Source organism: Halyomorpha halys, unplaced genomic scaffold, assembly GCF_000696795.3.
Source record: "Halyomorpha halys isolate HHAL.00 unplaced genomic scaffold, Hhal_1.1 Scaffold47.1, whole genome shotgun sequence".
Taxonomy (NCBI): Eukaryota; Metazoa; Arthropoda; class Insecta; order Hemiptera; family Pentatomidae; genus Halyomorpha; species Halyomorpha halys.
This window is the reverse complement of record NW_027114806.1, coordinates 1,973,018-1,993,228: the sequence shown is the minus strand read 5'-3', so window position 1 is coordinate 1,993,228 and position 20,211 is coordinate 1,973,018. Positions and strand designations below refer to the sequence as shown.

Here is a 20,211-nt window from a genome sequence, read left to right as displayed (position 1 = left end):
AAGTCATCGCCCAAGATAGACAGAGGTGGAAGAAGCTGGTGGAGGCTGCGAAGGATTCACTAGATCTATAGGCTAACAAAAATTTAAAAAAAGTAGGTTGGTTGAAGTTTGGTCCGTTTTTGTCCAATTGATCTGATTTTTATATAAATAAAAAAAAATGAATCAAATTTTAGTACATCCACAATTTTGTCTCCAAATTATGGATGACAGTTTAATGTTACTAAAAACCTTTTTAAAGCTCAAAATAAGAACTTATATCTAAATTAACTTGTTCCTTTTATTAATATATCAAACTTTCAGCAAAAAAACAAAAAATATTATCACTTTGGCGAACTGCTAGTTCATTTCAGCCTCATTAAATGACCATGAACCTTACTCTGTGTCGAAACCTTCCCTATAGGTGTGATTAGAAATGTTGACAGAGTTCAGAGCAGTTCTTTCAAAAAGTTTTATTTCTTATTTAAAGATACCGGTTAGATTTAAAAGTCAGAGAAGAAATTTAGGGAAACCTCCTGGAGTTGCTAAATCCCTAGCTCAACGTTTAGAAGGTTGTCTTATTCACAGTATGTATTAGCTGTGTGGATATAGTTTGATTCTGGTATTAATACTCTCTTTATTTTTACAGAAGAAAACTATGAGGATCCTAAAGTTTGTTTCAAGGTGAACATTGGTTTTTTAAAAAATAAGGTTTCTAGAAGGGAAGTAGTTGAAAAACGTTTGAAACACATTAAAAATAATAGGTCTGATCCTAGTCTGGAAATGGCAGCAAGGAACAATTCTTGTATGTATGTTAATTATATTGATTTGAATATTTCGCCCATCTCTCTGGAATTAGTAATAAATATATGTTTTCTTTAGTAATTTTGCCCCTCGAGGATGTTGAAGAAGAATGGGCTCTCAATAATGGACCAGAGCATATTAAGGCAGCAGCTGAACATTATGGAATATTTGACCACCTTTTCGGTGATGCTGTATTCCTTCCAGTTGTTCCTTTGAGAATAAATTTTAATTCTGGAGACGAACAACATTTTGTTTATAGAGGAAATTACCTGACTCCAAGTCTGGTCAGTTTTATGATTTATTTGGGATTAATTGGATTATAGCTTGTTTGTTTTTTTCATATTACATCATAGCCAGTGAGATATATATCTGTCAACTTTTATAAATTATTAAGAAAGATCATTTGGATATAATTTAATTCTTAGTGCTTATCATTCTCTGCTAGTTTTAATGAGTAATATAGTTCAGTAAATCAAGAAGTTATTCAAAAAGTTGGCTGAAAAAATTTAATTCTTGATATACAAATTATGTGTATATAAACATTAATCAATTAATCATAAACTTCATATGATATGATATTTGTCTATGCAGTATATATATATATATATATAACAATTGAATTAGATACTGCATGGACAAATACCATCATATAACAACAAATAATATCATATAAAGTTAATAATAAATCTTTGAAATCAGAAAATATCTTTCGTTTCTACTCAAAGTTGCTTAATTTGAGTAGTATTCTCTATCCTTAATTCTAAGAACATCAACATTTTTTCTGTTTCGATTTGATATAACTATCCTTTTCCTTCTTTACTTTCAGTTTATATATACCGTTCTTTCTCAAACTTAAATATTATCGCAATCCTATTTAGAACAAATCTTTTTAAATGGATTTTCCCTTGCTTAAATTTGTCAAAATAAGGGAATAATTTTCACTCGCCATTAATCACTATAATTTGCTTGATATTTTAAATTTATGCTGTAATTTTGGTTTTTCACACATTAAATAAACTTGAATTTAGAGCACACTCAACATGATAAGTATTATTTATGCAATTAGTTAATTAACAAAGTAATAAAAATTCTTTCTTCATGATCCCAGACTAAATTTTTATGTTTTAAAAAAGGAATTGTGCATTAATTTATGCAGCATCATGCTGAAGTGCAATGGTGTATGCTAGATGCTTGTTTGCTGAAGTGAATAAAATTATGCTGAATAAATAAGCAAACCAATATCCATAATTATTTAAATAAAATCTTGTGATTTTTATATTTATGAATTGATAAACTTAATCTAATTTACAGTTGTCAGAAGCACCACAAGTGAAATATCAGGCAAGTCCTGATTCGTTATGGACTTTACTGATGTCAACTCCAGATGGCCATTTACAGGATAGTGAAAAAGAATATATTCATTGGTTAATGTATGAATAATTTTTTTTTTTTAGAAGTACAATATAGCCAATCAAATGCTTTACTTTGTGTCGTATTTTCCCCGAAGGTAATAGATATTTGCACTCTTCAATGACCTTTAGAGAGGGTTGGGGGTGCATTTTTGTCTCTTCATTAATCCCAGAACTGCAAGTCAATGTCCAAGCACATTGGTATAAAGGTCCCACAGTGATTACCTGGTTTAGAGAACACTGTTGGTCTGATTACCTCCTGGTTCAGTCAATATTTATTTTATGATGGTTCCGAGAAATTAATTATGACATTCCTACTCAGTAATTGAATGGTATTTGAACAGAAGGCTCGAGGCAGACAAATATTTATACTATTTTTTTCTGAATTTGTCTACTTCCAGCTGCGCCTTGGCTGAAGTTCGGTATTCAGGATAATTTTCCAGACAGAACAACACCTCAAGTTGGTGTTTCAAGGAAGTGTCTTTTAGGATTTTCTACTTTTTTCTCCCACCCACCATTTTTTCCCCTGTGGTTTATAAGGAACTGTGCACTACAGTCATTCTAATTTGAGAGCAGGGTTTAAAATTTTTATGTCAATGGAAATGGTGTTACAGAAGTGCCTCTTGGATATATAAATATTTATATCTCAACCCCATTTTTTAAATGTTTTTTAATTAAAAGAGTTATATTACTTTCCACCTGCTTTCCAAACAAAAATGAGGGGAAAATACGACCTGAATTATGGAGTTCAGATACTCTTACTTTATGGATATATATAAGAATGTTTATTTTGTTTAGAGATTATTCAATTAAGGTTTATTTATTTATTTTTTCTTTTAATCATAATGATCAACAGTTTTTTATCACTAATTTTTTTCTGTGTCACCCCATTTAAACTATTTTTGTACATATAGTTCTGCTGTTCTTTCTTATGCATATACACTGCTTTTAACTTGTTAATTTCCCTATGTTTTTTTGTTGTTTTTCACTGAATATTACGATAATTCAACAGGTGGGTAGGTAACACCCCTAGGTTTTCTGTTATCTACATGTAAAGGTATTCGCCAGTGGTCATAATTCAATAATTGTTTATATAGGGGTATATTGTTTCGGGGTTTTTGTTATTTCTGAGGGAAGAAATAACATGGTGCCTAAGGAGCAATTTCTTGTTTACTGTTTTGTCTTTTTTTTCCTTTTGTGATTATATTTTTTTTTCTTTAACTCACCCGTTCTCTGCTGAGTGTGGACAAGTATAAATGTTAAATATATAGTTAAAGATAAGTCAAAATTTGCGGTTATACTTTATATATTTCTTAGGCTATTTTATTACCTCCGGAGTCACTATAAAAGCTTTATGAGGCAGAAATGACCAATAACTATTGAAGGGTACAGGAATGTCAATGATGAAAAATGATCTCCTTGATCAAACTATTTGTTTCTCATAGAAAAAAAAAAATTGAATATACCTTGTCTGAAACTGTAGTTCTGCCACTATTAACTATAAGGCCCATTTGTGTTCTTGCTTGCACTGACAAGGACTTGGCCCTGTCTTTGGTTTTTAGAGATTAGAGATGAATGGTTGTGACCACTCATTTGCCATAAAAATTAATTACAGTGGATCCTACCATCCTCAAGAAGCTTCCACCAATTTAATCTGCGAAGTGCATCTTCAAGCTTATTATGAAAAGAATTTTCTCAGCACATTCTCAATAAAGTTATCATAAACTTGATTAGCCAAATAATAGATGTATTAAATTCTTTCTTCACCTGGTACCAAGATTCACATTGTAGGCTGTCATAAATGAGGTATTCTTTTCCTCGCTCTAAATTGTTCATAAGGTACATATTTGAACTATAGTTGACTTACCTTTATGGAACCCATGCTAATATTTTTTGAGATATCTTCAGCATTACAGCAGAGAGGTTTCCCTTTAGGACTCAACAAGGTCTTCCTTGAACTGTTTTTGTCTACAGTTCATCTTTGGGTTAGACTCATTGGTACTCCTTAATTTTTCTTAAATCCCCAAGCTTTTTAAATTCTTAGTATCTTTTTGCTTTTCTGCATTCTCTGTAAATATCAACTGAGGCTTGAGCATGTTTCTAATGAAGTATGGATTTGTTGGCCTCAATCTTCTGACTGGTGGTCTGGCTGCACTTGTCATCAAACCAGGGCTTATCTTCTCTCGATCTGGTGGGGGCCAATTTCCTCTGTTGTGTTATAGTTTTCTCAACGGCCAACTATATTTAAAATAATCCATAATCATCCCTTGAAGTAATAGCATTAATAGATGGTTGGAACCATGATGAAAATCCCTACTATGTGTATATGTAGGTAGGAGCTAACCAACTTTTTCCTTTGAGCCAACTATTTAAGGAAGACTTAAAGACAGGTGTTTGCTTGCTTTTAATTTTTAATTGTACATGTAATATGCAATTTTTGGAAATAAAAACAAAGGTAAGGAAGAACTTAGGCATGGAAAATTTTGTTCCGACCTGCACAGCTTTGAAAAATGTTGATCCTCTTGTAACTTTCTTGAGACTACTAGTGTATGTGGTCACAACCATTGCTGATTATGAAACACTCAGGACCACTTTGTCAAATCAGACTAGGTTTTACCCGAAACTTGTTCGCAAAATGTTCAGGTGAGAAGAAAATAAAAGAAAAACAATTAAAAGAATTTGGAAGAGAAAAAGATAAAATTAAGGATTTCTCAGTCAGAAATTATAGATTAATTTCAAAGAAGCAAATTAAAAATTTGTATTATTTTATTACTGTTAGACAAAATTTGTTATTAATTTACTATTGTTAGGTTAAATATAGTATTAAATAAGTATTATTCCAGTTATTGTTTCTTATTTTTCATTTTTTAATATAATAAAATGTGATATTTTGGGAGTGATATTGATGATTTTGGGTTTTAGTGGCAATATTCAAGGAAATGATATAAATAATGGAGAAGTTCTATTTCCTTTTCTTCAACCATTCCCCATGAAAGGTTTGGGATATCTGCGATACATTTTTGTCCTTTTTAAGCAAGAATGTAAAATGGACTATAGCAACCTAAAAAATAAAATTTCTTCCAAGTAAGTTTGTGTTATCAAAGCTTATATTTATTTTTTTTTTTTTATAATAATAATGATTATAAGATGAAGCATGGCAAATCAGTTGAACTTTTTCTTAATTTATTTTATTTGAGTGAAACTATTTGTTTTTTAATTAAATTACTGAGATAGTATTAATTGGAAAGTTTAAATTAGACTTTCACGACTTTATGGTTAATAACAGGCATTAAATTAAAGGTTCTTATCAGATTTATAAACATTAGGAGTTCAACACAGCTTTAATTACTTATATTCTTTAATAATTCTCTTTTTTTCATTACATCGAATATTACAGAAAAAGTTAAAATACAACTGGGCAGTTCAGCTTGATGTAGATTTAGAAAAAAGGCTTACGATTCTATTGAATGCCAGAAGCAATATAATATAATATTATATAATATAATAATATATATAAGCAATATAATATTTTGATTGAAGAGAGAATCAAAGAAGTTGGTAAATCTAGTATGGATGTGTATGACCAAAAGGTTTAGTAAAGTTGGAAACAGTAATCATTATTCTGAGAAGTTTAAGGTTTGGTCAGGTTTAAAACAAGGAAATTTCCTATTACTTACCTTATTTAATTTAGCACTAGGGTACGTTATTATATAGTATTATTACATATAGTATTATTACACTGAAGGTCGGGAATACCTTCCTCACTTCGACCCAATTGGATCTTTTGTGAGTTACCCCTCTTTCCACTAGATATCCCATATGATATGGGATTCTAATTGGGATATGGGATAGAATTGGAATTCTATGCTTCTTATGAAGCTCAATAATTCTTTTGGGTTTATTCTAGAAATTTCATCAGGTTCCATTCTGTCCTGTCCCAGATACTGTAATCTTCGGAATGCAAGGGCTTCACATTCACAGAGAATGTGCTGTGCCTTTTCTTCATCTTCTATACATAGATGACAGGTGGAATCCTCCACCAGCCTCATCTTCTTAAGATGATATTTTAAGGGGCAGTGGCCCGTGAGGAGTCCTGTTATCGCCCTCAGTTCATTTCTAGTAAGGTTAAGGTAAAATTTTGCCTTTTCTTCTGATATTTTAATGAAGAGCTTGGATTGTTTCATACCTGGTTTCAGCGTCCAGTATGTTTCCTTCTCTCTTTGTTCCCAGGAGTTAACCACATTCCTGATTGCACTTCCAGATATGTTGCAATATGGCTCAGGGCCAATTAGCATCATTTCTGATGCCTTCCTAGCTAGGGTATCTACCATCTCGTTACCTTCAATTCCCTCATGTCCTGGGGTCCACATCAAGGTCAGTTTATTGTCTCTGACTAATTCCTTTCTCTAGGCAATTCCAGACTAGCCCTGGTTTTATAGTATAGGACATAATTGCCTTTAAAGCAGCCTGGCTGTCTAATATTGTATAAATCTCCTTTTTCCTTTTGGATTGTTTTTAATGTTTTCTAATGCCGCTATTTCTATTGCGTGTATTTCAGTTTGGAAGACAGTGGGTATATTCCCATTGCTAGGATTCTTTTCCAATTTGGTCCTATAACCCCAGCCCCTGCTTTTCCTTCCTTAACTGATCCATCAGTATACCAGACCAATGCGCTCTCAAATTTAGGGCCTCCTTTCCTCCATATCTCTTTGTCTGGAATACATACTTTAAAGTTCTTTTCAAAATCAAGTCTTTTGGGTAAATGGTCACTTAGAAAGCTCATCCATTCTTTACCCTTAATCTTATTTAGGATCTTTAAGTGTCCTTGATAGTTTCCTGGTTTATAATTCCAGTCACGTTCTATACTTAAGGCACCAGCCTTCTTTCTATACTTAAGCATAGCTTCTTTTTGTGTCCAGATGTGTAGGGGATTTAAATTCAGAATTGTCTCCATAGCTGCTGTGTGGCATGTTCTTATTGCTCCTGTCACACCTAGACACATTCTTTGTACCTTTTCCAGTTTTATTTGTGAGGTTTTTTCCTCTGTTTTCGGCCACCAAATTGCCGATGCGTAGGTTATCATGGGTCTTATAACCCTTGTGTATAACCATTCTGCCATTTTGGGTTTAATTCCCCATTTTTTTCCAAATAAACTTTTACACGTCCATAGGGAAGCTCCAGCTTTAACTATGACTCGGGTTATATGGGAATTCCACTTGAGTTTCTGATCTAGAATTATTCCTAAGTACTTCACCTCTTTTGTGGTATTAATCTGTACTCCTCCCAGTTTGCAATATTCTATATTAAGAATCCTCTTCCTCGTAAAGGGTACAATGGTGGTTTTGATTAGATTTATCCTCAATCCTTGTTCTTGGCACCAATTCCAAGTGACCTTCAAGGCTATTTGCATGCGCTCTATCAAAGCTTCTTCATACTTGCCTCTTATTATTATAGCCAGATCATCTGCAGTTAGTGTATATAGAAGACAGTCTACCACCTTAGTCCACAAGAGGGGAGAAAGAACTCCCACCTGCGAACATCCTTTAGCTGTTTTTATCTTCAACTCTGTTTCACCTACCTTTGCTATAATGCTTCTGTTTATTAGCATTTCATTTATCCAAGAGACAGTTGCTTCACTGGCTTCTTTCCTTCTGGTAGCCTTACCTGTTGTTTCATGTGAGGTATTATTAAATGCTCCCCCTATATCCATGAATGCACATAGTGCTATTTCCTTATTATCTAGAGAATTCTCTATCTTTTTAACAAGACAATGGAGCGCTGAAATTGTTGATTTTCCCGCTTGATAGGCAAACTGATTTGGATGTAGTGGGGAGTTCTGAACTATTAAGCCCCTTATGTATGCATCCATTACCTTTTCCATTGTCTTTAATATTACTGAGGAGAGACTTATTGGTCTATATGCCTTTGGGTCATCCTTAGGCTTGCCAATTTTTGGGATAAAAATTACTTTAGTCTCTCTCCATAGTTTTGGGATATATCCCATTGCATAACTTGCCCTGAATATTCTACCCAGTGCTTTAACAAGCTTTCCTTTCCCTTGTATCAGATGGGCAGGAATTATTCCACCCCCCTCAGACGCTTTATATGGTTTAAAAGTGCTTATAGCCCATGTTATTCAGTCTGTGGTGAATATTTTGTTTGCCTTTTTCTGGACTCTTGTGTTTGGCCTTGGGTATTTACTTTCCCTTTTAGACTCAACCTCTTCATTTACAAAGGTACATTGAGGAAAGTGGGTTTTAATAACTCTTTCAGTGTTTCCTCTTGGTTCTCTGTATAAGTTTTATCTGATCTATACAGGACCATTGTCCCGGTCTTTTTGGAGGACTTTATGTATTCGGGCAGCTGAGGATGAATCCTCTTTCCCTTCACAAAACTTCCTCCAAGACTGTCTCTTTGATTTTCTAATTTCTTTATTATATTCTGTTAGGGCTTGTCTATACTCCTCCCATCTGCCTTGCCCTTTTGCTCTATTGAAGAGTTTTCTCGCTCTTCTCCTAAGATTTTCTAGTGTTTTATTCCACCATGGTACATCCCTTTTTGTCTCTCTTTTCTTTATGGGGCAGCTTTCCTTGTAGGAACTATGGATTGGATTATGCACTTCAGTTGCTGCTCTTTCTAGAGATTCAATTGTTTCTATTGGGTACGTTTTAATCCCTAGTTCTGAGGTTAATAATTCCTCATATACTTTCCAGTTTGTGAGTCTAGGTACTCTTATACTTTGTATATTTCTCTTTCCAATCTCCACATTGAATCTGATCTGTTGATGATCAGACAATGAGATTTCCTGGGAGACATGCCAGTCTTTGACACTATCCTTTATGCAAAGTTTGGCCAAGGTTAAATCAAGAACCTCTTGTCTGTTCCTTGTCACAAAGGTAGGTTTATTTCCTTTATTAATAATATCTATATTATTTGATATTAAATACTCCAAGAGTTCTTCACCCCTTTTATTGGTATCCGTGCTGCCCCATACTGTATTATGGGCATTTGCATCACATTCAATGATATATTCATAATTATTCCTTTTGCAGTAATTTATGAGGACCTCTATTCCTCTCCTCCATTTTGGTACTTCCTCTTGATCGCCTGGGAAGTAGGCTGAGGCCAAAACCAACCTTCTCCTTCCTGTCTTCACTGGTACCTCTGGTACCTCTGTCACTACTGCAACCAGGTCTTGTGACACACACTCTGAAATCACAAAATAATTAATATTATTATTTATCATAATAGCAGCTCTTGGTCTATCTGTGTCTCTCTAATATATGAGCTGACTTACCTTTGTTGAGAGTCCTTTAATCTTACCTCTTATGTTCCAAGGTTCCTGGAGCAACCCTATATCTATATTTTCATTGGTGAATCTCTTTGCTATTAGGGCCGATGCGCCTTTAGCATGATGTAAATTCACCTGTATTATTCTAATATATTCCTTTTTTTTTTATTATTTCTTACCCAGAGGTTTACCTCTCTTTCCTGATCCTCTAGGTCTTCTTTTCTCTTCCCTTTTCCAGAGGGAAGGTTCTTTGTGGGTGGGCTTTTTGGCCTTATCCTCCCTTAACAGTGGGCTTATCCCACTTCTTGCTACTCCAGTCAGAGAAGGTTTGGGTTCCGACCCAATCCCCAAAGGCCCTTCCCGGCACTCAGATGACACCTCGTCCGCCCGCCCGACAGGGGACTCAGAGGGGGGTTAAGGGCCCTTAACCTCCTCCCTGGTAGTGTCGGGCTTCTTAGCTCCACCTAGCAGCCTGAAATATGCCTCTCTTATGCCAAAGTATATCGTACCCGGTTCCGTGAGGGCCTTCAGCTGCTCTTTTTCTACTCCTACCACTATCTGAGTGCCTTTAGGGTTATCTTCTCTTTTGAACACCCTCCATGTGTTTACCTTTAGATTTTGATTATTTTGAGGATCTCTTCCTCTGTATATTTTACTAGAGGGAGGTAAACTATAACCGGCTTCTTCCTAGGCAGATCCTCCTCTTTAAGAGCCTTCAGTTTTGCTCCCTCCCATGGTTTTAGTCTGGGTGTATTCTCCATTACCCATTCTACCGTTGCCTGGTTTACACAGGTTAATTGGAGCCGCCCATGCTTCCAGTTAGTCCCATGAAATTGTGGGCACTTGCTGGACTCTCCATTCAGAATGAGATTTGTTATTTCCAGTTGGACGCTATTAAATTTCTCCTCACTGAATCCATCCTCGGGGTAGTTTTCTGAGAAAATAACTACCCTTTCCTTCCATAGCCTTATGGTAGGATATGGTTGGGGGAACTACCCCTTCACCAACCATTTGTCCTTCGGGCTTTTCTGTGGAAATCTTTGTCCTCTTTGCTTTCCTTTCCGTTTCACTATTGGGAGTATTCTCATTTGATCGGGCCCTATGTCCCTCTTCCAATAGACTCTTATGGCTGTTCATGGGGTCTTTACTCTTTGTGAGTGCCTCCTCGGAATACCTATTCCTTTTTAGCCAATAAAATCGCTTTCTCATGGGCACACTCATTTTGATGATTGGACTAACGTCCTTATCATCCTCTTTGGTATCAGGCTCTTCAGGAGATGGGCGAGCCCTCTCCCCCTTTGCTTCTTCTGGTGTTACCTTGGGAGTTTCAACCTTATTGTCGGTTATTACGCCTTCCAACTTTGTTTGAGGCAGTGACTCCTCTATTATTAAAGTATTTAAATTATTCTCGTCCATTCCCACGAGTAGCAAGGGATTCAAACAGCCTTTTATTTAGAAGGCTAAATAAAACTGGAGGTCGCCTGGTATCCAGAGTTTGCATAGTTCGACTGTTAACCCACAGCCATACATCCAAAACCTATGCTGTTCTGCCTTGGATTGGGGGATATTTATTGACTTCCCAGTCTAGATCCGCCGTGTTCAGTATGAGCAGGGTAACCTCTTGCAGGATGCAGTTCTTCACCGCGCACGGACGGTTCTGGTTGTAGCATCCTCAAAACCTCCGCCTAGGCATCGTAGGTCTTTCAGCTACTCCCCTGGGACTAATTGAAGGAAACTTCTCCCCAGTCCCTTGACCCCTATTATATAGTAAGTGGAGAAGATGTGTGATGCAAGTGTCACTGGACAGATGTATGTAAAGGGCGATTAGAGGTTTCAGCATTCAGGATTCTCTGCTCCTTTATTATTACCATTTAATAGTATATAACAGAAAAATAAAATGTTCAATCTACCTGTTTCAAGTCTGCTAATAATCATAAAGTTATTCACTGATTATCAAAACTTATTTAACAATAGTTTAAGTTGCTTAAAATGAACTGCTCTTCTGTATCTTGGAAAACTAATATGTTTAACTTCTTTAATCTTAATAATAAATTAATAAATACTAATTGTATCTTCAGACATTTTAGGTGCACATCAACACTTAGGAAAAATCTCCTTTGAATGTTAATGTTTGTTAAACAGTTTAATGATTTACCTGATAAAAGGATCTCCCTGACAGAAATAAGATATGTGCCGATAATTTTTTATTTCATAAGATTTTGAGGTTTGCCTGAATTTCTGGTTTATAGGTTTTGTCCATAAAATAGCCCTTTATCATATAGCTTTTTACTGAACAATGTTTGCTTGTCTTAAAAATGAAACATTTTCTCTATTATGTACTGGTAAAACTTAATTTCTTAGAGCCATGCAACATTTGTCACTTGACCATTTTTTTGGTTCTATTAAGTTATATAGACAACTACATCACTAAAATTGGAATATGATTTTAGATTGGACCTATCTGAAAGAACCTTTTCAACTTATGATTTCTATAGAAGACGTGAGGCTCAGCTGACACCAGCTGGTCTTGCTTGGTTTCAGGCCGATTGGGATCCATCAGTTACTGATTTCTTTCATAAAAAAGTTGAATTTGAAGAGGAGCCAGTTTTTGTATATGATTTTCCGAAGCCTCAATACAGAAAACAGGAATGGTACCCAAAAAAAAGGCCTTTTAACCTGTAAGTTATTTAAATAGTATTATTTTTTTATTCTAAAACTTTCATGAGAAGTGTTTTTTTAATCATATTGCATAAAATAATTTCCCATTTTTCATTTTTAACCACTAACAGCAAAAATTACTGACCCAATCTTTACCATAATCTAACTAAATTGTCTTCATAATCCCTGGAAGATTTAGCAACAATAAAATCTACTTCTTTATACAGCTAATATTTAAAACTAAAGAACTTATTTGTTTTAAGGCGCTAATGTTGGGAACAAGTGTCCAGTTTAATAAAAACTCTTTATTTGTTTGATAGTCTGTTTATTTGGGAAGAATTTAGGCTTTATACATCACTGTATGGTGCATAGCAACAGAGCAGTAACCAAAAACATTCACCTTTCGGAAAATAAATTAATTAATGGAACATAATACATCTGGTAGGAAGTTCACTTAACAATTTTGTCAAAATTTGCTAGGCCTTATCCATTGGAATGCTAGAAGTCTTATAAAGCCAGGCCTGATACAGCTTAGGGGGAGGAGGGAACCCTGAAAATTCACATCATTTTTATTCCAATAGGAGACAATAAGCCAAGTATTATTCATTCAAAGCCCTATATATAATTTTTTTTCTCTTACAATACATTTCTGATATACCATAAATTGATACCCACAAATTTTAGTTCAAATATTTTTTTAGTTCTTTATTCACAAGAGCAAACAAAGCTGGGATGGGGAATGATGGTTAATAGTTTATAATTAATAATTCAATCTATAATTTTGATCTAATTGATTTAATTTTATATGAAAAATATAGTATGCATAAAATAATAAATCTGTACTGTCAGCATCCATGCTGAATTGTCAGGTTTTTGCCTGTATCGAACGAAGGGCCAACACATTTTCTATGGCTGAGTAACCATTTAGGCTGTGTGTGCCACAGAAGGATCCCTTGACCCCAGTGTTTCAGGAACTAATTTTTTTACCACAGTTAATTGAGGATTTCAGGAGTCCAGTGCCTTTGATAAATCAAAGTATCAATGGGTAAACCCCATTTCTTTCTTATTTACTATCTACCATAATATGTATTTTTTTCCCTAAAAGGATAAATCTTCTTATAGCCAAGTCACACAATTTCATGAAAGAGAATGGCTGTGTTGCAACTTCCTGGTTGTCTTACTTGGGAATGTCTCGGGCATAGTCACTTCTTTCTCGAAAACTAGTGTCCTCTCTTAGTCTTTTCTTTCTTTCTAACAACTGTGGAAAATTTCTTCTCTTCTGCACAATGTTATTGCAGAAAGGTAGGCCTTTCTGAAATAGGGCCAGAAAGATTTTGAACATTGATTATTTCCACTTCCCTCACAAGAAAATTATAAAATTAAAACTCATGTTTTGTTTGCTTACCCTTCATAACCTGTAATTACCATAGATTTAGTATTTAGTTTTTCTCTCTTGTTCAACAAACCTATAAATTGTAAATAAATTCATCTTTGTTCAGTTTCTATTCCCTATTCATGTGTACTATTATCATTAAGACTTAGTTCTATATTATCTAAAGACAATACATTATTAAAAAAACCTTAAGTTCAATCATTCACACTGCTGTCTTGGAAAGGTGAATGCAAGGCCTGAAACTTAATATTATGGGTATTTCTAAAGTGGAAATAGAAACCCTTAGCGACTCTATACTACGTTTAGGGAGGCCTGGACTGTGCGTGAAAAGCTCACTGTTGCAATTGATGATAAAGATAAATTTCCTGACGACTCTGCCTCCAACTCTATGGCTCATTAATGGAGGAAATAGTGAAGGCATATGCTGTGCTGTTATTGATTCAAAAGTGCGATGCAAGGCTTAGCACAAAGCATTCTTCTGCAAAAACCTCAATTGCCTAGGATCTCTATTCCAGCATTCCGTAGTGACCTTCTCAAGTGGTCACATTTTCAGAATACTCTATTTACTATTAGTAAATGTTTTCGTGTTAAGATATTATTTATGAATACTTACTTAATATAGTTTTTTTAGACAAAATTATTGCAGGGATTTATAAAAGGGATGTTTCCCATCCTGATCCTGTTGCTTATTTATTATCATGATATTGCTTTTTACAGATACTTGGATAGATACAGAGATGAAAAAGAAATCGCTAAAGAGTATTTAGTGAGAAAGTTGAAGACAACTTCTCCTTTTGCTGCTCCTCTTCAAAAATATCCCTTCCCTAATGCAGTTCCATTCAAGGAAAACACACCCTCTTGGCTGAAAACAGAACTAAGGAAGAGAAGGCTATTGAAAGCAAGAGCAATTGATTATGCTTAAAAGGGAATTACATGTTATAAAAAAGAAATGAGATTGAACTGAATTTCGAATTCTGTTTGAACTCATTTTGGTTTGAAACTAGCAGTTCTGAAATTAGTTTTCTGAAAAAGTATTGGAGTAAGTTATTTTCAACATCTTCCGTTATCATCAATCTGTAATAAGCAATATACTTCAATAAATGTGACACTTAACAATATTTTTTTAATTGTATTCCATTGGTTATTTTGTTTATATGACATGTAAAAATGTTTATTCTTTTTTTTCATATTGTTGAATTTAACTTTGTATTTGGCTAAAATTAATTACAGTAAGCAATAAGTGAAAGTAAGGGATTTTTTAAAACAGAATTTCACAATTTACCTTTAATAATAATTTTTCTAATATTATGTCATACAACTATTTTTATAATCCTATATTTAGTTTATATGTATTTTTCTTTGTGAATCATAGAGAACGTTTAATCATGTATATGCTTGCTCCATATTTTTTCAATTTGCCGACTGATTATTTAGGTACGATTGATTATATGTAAATAAAATTTTATTATCATATAATGTTTTAATGTCTCGTATATTATTTTATCACTGATAATTTCTATTTGAGTGTGTATACTGTAGAAACAAATGAACTTGAACTATAATTGGAACATGGCCAACTTTCTCTCCATAACCTAACTCACCATTTAAGATGATAAAATAAAAGTTTAATAGAGACGTAAAAATATCTTATAATTACCTATTAAATTAAAGATTCTCTATCTTAAAGTGACAATACTTTCTTTATCATATTGACTGCCTACTACAAGACATCTCATAGTATGCATTCTTGCCCACTGCGAGTAATATCTGTGTTTTTACTTCAGATATTTTTTCAGCTACTGTTTATTGTAAAATATGTCAAGTTAACAAACTAATAGTAGGTGTCCCTCGGTAAAAATACTAACTAGTAATCTCGTAGTGGCGAGGCAATGTGTTAAAGTGAATAACATGCATAATGCTTAATTTATTAATTAATACAACTTAACAACTCCATAATGGCTATATATATATAATTGATACATTTATTAATATATTAAATAAAAAATAAGAGTAGAAATTAAACATACCTAACCAAGGGTTAGGGATGCAGTACTTGGTAAGAAAGTATTATTACTAGACCAATGATTGTGCAAGGAGTTATTTTGGTCAGAATTACACTCAACCACCAGATTTCTATCCAATTAAGAATACCCACTTCATGAGCCCAGAGAGCTCCCCCACAGTGAAACTAAAAATAATTATCTGCCACTGCTGGATTCGACCCAGGTCCTTGGAGTTAGTAGTGCTTTACTACTGAGCTACCTGCTCCCATAACATATATATACTTAATTTGCTATCATTAGGATATAGTTTAAGTTTTGAATTTCAGAGACTTGACAAGAATTAATAATGTTAATAATTGAATCAGAAAATAAGTATGAAACCCTGTATTCATAATTTTAATTTGAAAAAAATTTAAATATATGGTGAAAATTCTAACCCAAATTATTTCGTAATGTCAATAACAGTCTATTTATGGAAGTAATATAAGCAAGCAAGGCATGAACCCACTTGAGCCAAAGACTAAATGTAATCCTTAAATTGTATCCTTAACATTGTTTATTATATTTTTTACCATTTTAGTTCAAAGCTTCTCTTCACATTTCCATCCAATGAGATATATGCATGTATCACAGATTTTAGTGAAACAACTTTTAAATGATAGACTTATTTTTAAAACTACAATTTTCAAAATTAGAATCTGTTTAATAGTTAAATTTGTATAAGCTTATACTTTTTTTTAATTATGGCAAACTTACCCCAAGCTCTTCATTAATGAATATTCATTATTTCATGATTATAACCCTTCAATTTATTTGACAAATACATTATTTAAATTGTACCTTAATCTAGTTCATAGACAGTGGTGAAGTGTCCATGACTTTTGATGTCATAAAGGTCTTATTTATTGAATATGGCATTCTTATCTGTTAGTTTGATACCTCAACTTAAAAAAATTAATATCATTTGAACTGATGATCGTAAAGATCTCTGATTTTCACCAAAAGGTTTTGTAATTGTTGCCGAGGATTGATAAATAATAAAAACATGCATATACCCCAATGGGGATGGTGCTCCATAATGTTTTGTACACCACTAATTTACCTATTACTTCAAATAATTCACCACCATTGCCAGATAATTGTAAATTCTTTCACCCTGCTCAAATCCTGAAAAAGCAGTCTTTAATTTTCTTTCAAATAAAACCAGCAATGATGATACGTAAATAATTTATTAAGCTTGAATTTCATTGAGGGTAAAATCCAACAACTGAATCACTATTTTACAAAACCAAAGCAGTCAGGTTCACAAAATAAAATTTATTTATAGAAATTAAAAATTAGAGATCTATATTAATAGATGGTAAAAAATTTTGGCAGAGAAGATACGACAAAATACTGTCAACTTTTGTAACAGCCATAGCAGATTTTCGCAAATATTTCACAGTGTCTTGTATTTCTATTTGATTCACCAATAACCTCTGGTTAATTTCATTGACTTCATGAGAAGCAAATTTCAAATGACTCATTACTAGTTGATTAAGATCATCCTTCAGTTTATGGTTGCTTTCTCCTTAAACAAAATTTTAAAAATTGAAATTAGTGAAAGTGGCTTTCATTTCGGAGTTCAAGTTTAGATTCAGTAATGGAAATGATTTTTCATCCCAAACTGACAACCATAATCTAAAACAAAAATTTCAAATAGTAATTAATCATTAAGAACTAAATCCTATTATGGGAAAAAGACAATGAAATCCTTTGCATATATACTATTAATAAAATGTGAAATTGCTCTTCATTCTATATATACTTTAATTTAAATAGCTATATTAAAAAAAAAAAACTTCAAGGGTGAGGGAAACTTATTTAGAAATATAAAAATAAAATTTTAATTTTCTTTTGTTATAATTAATATTAAAAAGAAGATAATTTATATATTTTCAGTTTTTATGGGATGATACCACACAGGAACTAGGGTAAATAAGACAGTTAAATAACACCCTTAAGTCAATATTAATACTTTAAATTCATGAAAAAAAAATAGTTTAATCAAGTTGAAATTTTATTTAACCTTTCCATAATTACTCTATTTTAAACCACATTTAAAATTTCACAATAAAAATATTGCTGCAACGTATTTTTCAATGCATTAATTAAAATAGGAAATTAACAACCCTTTTATCTTATTCATTTTACCTAGGTATTATAAATTCATTTATTTAAAGGAAAGTATAAGTTAGCTATCTTAAACAAAAATAATTACAGGGGGTCTTTATTCCAGTGTCATCTGGATGATAAATCATAAATAATTAGGGGTTTATCCTAATTGTCTCTATTACAAGCAAAGCATTTATTTTTAAGGATGTTACCACACTTTAAACAAAGATGGGCTTTTTTTTGGGCTCTCTTTGCCAATTCTTTAAAGTTGTTTTGGGGGGATTTTCTTTTAAGCTTCTTGTCTACTTTTCCCTCTCCAAGTATTTTTTTTTTCTAAAATGGACGATTTCATCAGCTTTCCCCTTTTCACTGGTCATAACCAATAAAAATCTGAATATTGATTTAAAATTTTAAGGTTTCAGGTAAACAGAACACTTCTGCTAAGGGGGATTCCTCACAGTCAGAACTATCACAATAGTTTTGTTTTTGACTGTTTTTATTGGGTATACTGGAAAGAAGTAGATGGCTTCGCAAATTCATCTGTTTTGGCTGGATTGACCATTTCTTCAGCACATTAATTTAAGAGAGATATTTGAAACCAATAAATTATTCTTTTTTAGCTCTTCACATTTCTTAACTCACCATCCAAACTCTTAAAGAATAAGTACATTTTTCAGTAAGTATGAATTTGGACCTACTAAGATATTAAAAGAAATAATTAATTGATAATTAAATTAGAATATTTTAAATCAACTACAAAAATCTTAACAGTGACATGATTTTGATTTGCTAAAGAAATTTGAATAGGGGTATCAACCATACATTATTAACAGCGGATTCAAGGCCAGTTTTTAATATGTATTTTTTGTATACTTTATATATTATGTGTTTGGTTTTTTATATGTTATGTATTTTTATCTATCTATTTTATACATATATATATATGTTTTTTTTTTCATTTATATAATTGAACACTGGGTGTGTACATGAATGGGGTGTTGGCGTTGATGACCGGTGGGTTTTACGCCTTAATTTCTGAATAAAGAAACAAGGCCAGTGATTGTCACTAAAAAAAAAAACATAATTTTTATTTCAAAATGTTCGTTAGTAAATCATGATTGTAATAAATGACTTAAGTTATCTTGTTGATTAAAATAAAACAAATCATTCAACTTTTTCCATACCAAAAACACCACTTTAACCAATGTTAGGAAAGTTGTAACTTACATTTTAATAACTTCTTATGTTTGCAGTTTGGAAATCTTTTAGCACACTTGACTTATGATTCAAAAGAAATTTTTCCCACTTTTCTTTGAAAGTGAACTTGAATTTTTCATAAAATCACATTTTTTTCCAATTAAAGATTAGTGTATCAATAACTGTCTGATTTACCCTTTCGTTTACTACTGAGAATTAGTTTGAAAAATATACATTAACCTACTGAGTTTCTTGTGCAGGAGTGAATTATATTGTGCTTCTTCAGCTTTGGCCTTAAATGCTTCTGCTGTAATATTATATTCTTCTAAAACATTAAAAAATGAAATTTAATTTATAACTAGGAAGTTCACACAAACAGTACTAATGTATAATTACTATTCTTTACCCGCAACTTCAGTTTCTGACTCAGATGCCTCACCAGAAACAATTTTATTTGCAAAACTTACAGACTTAGATGGTGTTTCTTGTCCCTAAAAGTGATATCTAAAATAGATTGACATACTAGGAACATCATTTTAGTGTTAGCATTATCTTACATTGTGTTCATCTTCATCTGATTCTGAAGCTTCTCCTAAAACAATGTAAGAACTTTTACCCAGCATAATCAGACAAATATTTTCTTGACACACGCATAGGTTATACTGTTCCTGTAACCTTCCCAAATCCCTTATCAGTTAGATAAGACTACTGCTTGGGGTGGTTTAATTTTAAAAAAAATTATAGGAAATAACTTCAATTTAAGTTTATGCCTCGTTTGACTTTGCCAAATTATTGAGTTTGAGCCCATTTTTATACCCAGTTAATAGAGACGATTTCTTAAGAGATAAAATGCATTGAGAATGCGTGAAAATAATTTTGTTTATTTTTTGTGAAAAAAAGTGAAATGAACACTATGATTGATCGATATACAAACTAAGGAAACCAAAATTTTACCAAACTCATCCACCTCATATACAATTGAGTGAGTAGATTTTTCAACTTTTACACCCTTACAAAAGACATTTATTTTGTTAATTAAAACAGAAAAACTTCAAAAATTGTACATATTAAAACGGAACGTATCTGTATCAAATCAAAATATCATCAGTTAAGTTTTTCTTAATTATCATTATGTGAGTGTCCGTCACAGTGTAATAAGTAAGTAGTTAGTCCTCGAGCCGTCTCAACACCGTCCGCGGTGGGGTGTGGGGATGGTAACTAGACTAGTAAGTTTCCTGTTTAAGTTCGATGGACTCACTGACCAACGAGACCGATCCTCCAGGCTTGCTGGCTAGTGTGACATGTGATTGAACGGCCTACTCACAT

At 32.9% G+C, this 20,211-nt stretch overlaps 2 protein-coding genes across 2 annotated transcripts; one reads left to right on the top strand and one right to left on the bottom strand.

The window, feature by feature from the left end:
* The first annotated feature begins 357 nt into the window (after positions 1 to 357).
* Positions 358 to 14,649, top strand: mRpL38 (mitochondrial ribosomal protein L38). Its single transcript, XM_014434769.2, has 7 exons — positions 358 to 548; positions 626 to 781; positions 859 to 1,064; positions 2,092 to 2,210; positions 5,112 to 5,273; positions 11,931 to 12,158; positions 14,249 to 14,649. The coding sequence occupies exons 1-7, from the start codon at positions 413 to 415 to the stop codon at positions 14,451 to 14,453; spliced, it is 1,212 nt and encodes a 403-aa protein (XP_014290255.1). The 5' UTR covers positions 358 to 412; the 3' UTR covers positions 14,454 to 14,649.
* Positions 14,650 to 16,831: 2,182 nt separating this feature from the next.
* Positions 16,832 to 19,781, bottom strand: Blos3 (Biogenesis of lysosome-related organelles complex 1, subunit 3). Its single transcript, XM_014434796.3, has 4 exons — positions 19,443 to 19,781; positions 19,292 to 19,376; positions 19,130 to 19,210; positions 16,832 to 17,104 (listed from the first exon to the last, which is right to left on the bottom strand). Exons 1-4 carry the CDS (start codon positions 19,506 to 19,508, stop codon positions 16,872 to 16,874), a joined length of 465 nt encoding a protein of 154 aa, XP_014290282.1. The 5' UTR covers positions 19,509 to 19,781; the 3' UTR covers positions 16,832 to 16,871.
* Positions 19,782 to 20,211: the final 430 nt, after the last annotated feature.

Bases quoted from the DNA above. Each gene is read 5' to 3' on its own strand.
- Blos3 (XM_014434796.3), bottom strand. From the start codon at position 19,508: ATGCTGGGTAAAAGTTCTTACATTGTTTTAGGAGAAGCTTCAGAATCA. The intron at 19,211-19,291 runs GTAAAGAATAGT...TTAATGTTTTAG, and splicing joins GTCAGAAACTGAAGTTGCGG to AAGAATATAATATTACAGCA. The intron at 17,105-19,129 runs GTAGGTTAATGT...ATTTTGTTTAAG, and splicing joins ACTCCTGCACAAGAAACTCA to GAGAAAGCAACCATAAACTG.
- mRpL38 (XM_014434769.2), top strand. From the start codon at position 413: ATGTTGACAGAGTTCAGAGCAGTTCTTTCAAAAAGTTTTATTTCTTAT. The intron at 1,065-2,091 runs GTCAGTTTTATG...TCTAATTTACAG, and splicing joins ATTACCTGACTCCAAGTCTG to TTGTCAGAAGCACCACAAGT. The intron at 5,274-11,930 runs GTAAGTTTGTGT...ATATGATTTTAG, and splicing joins AAAAATAAAATTTCTTCCAA to ATTGGACCTATCTGAAAGAA.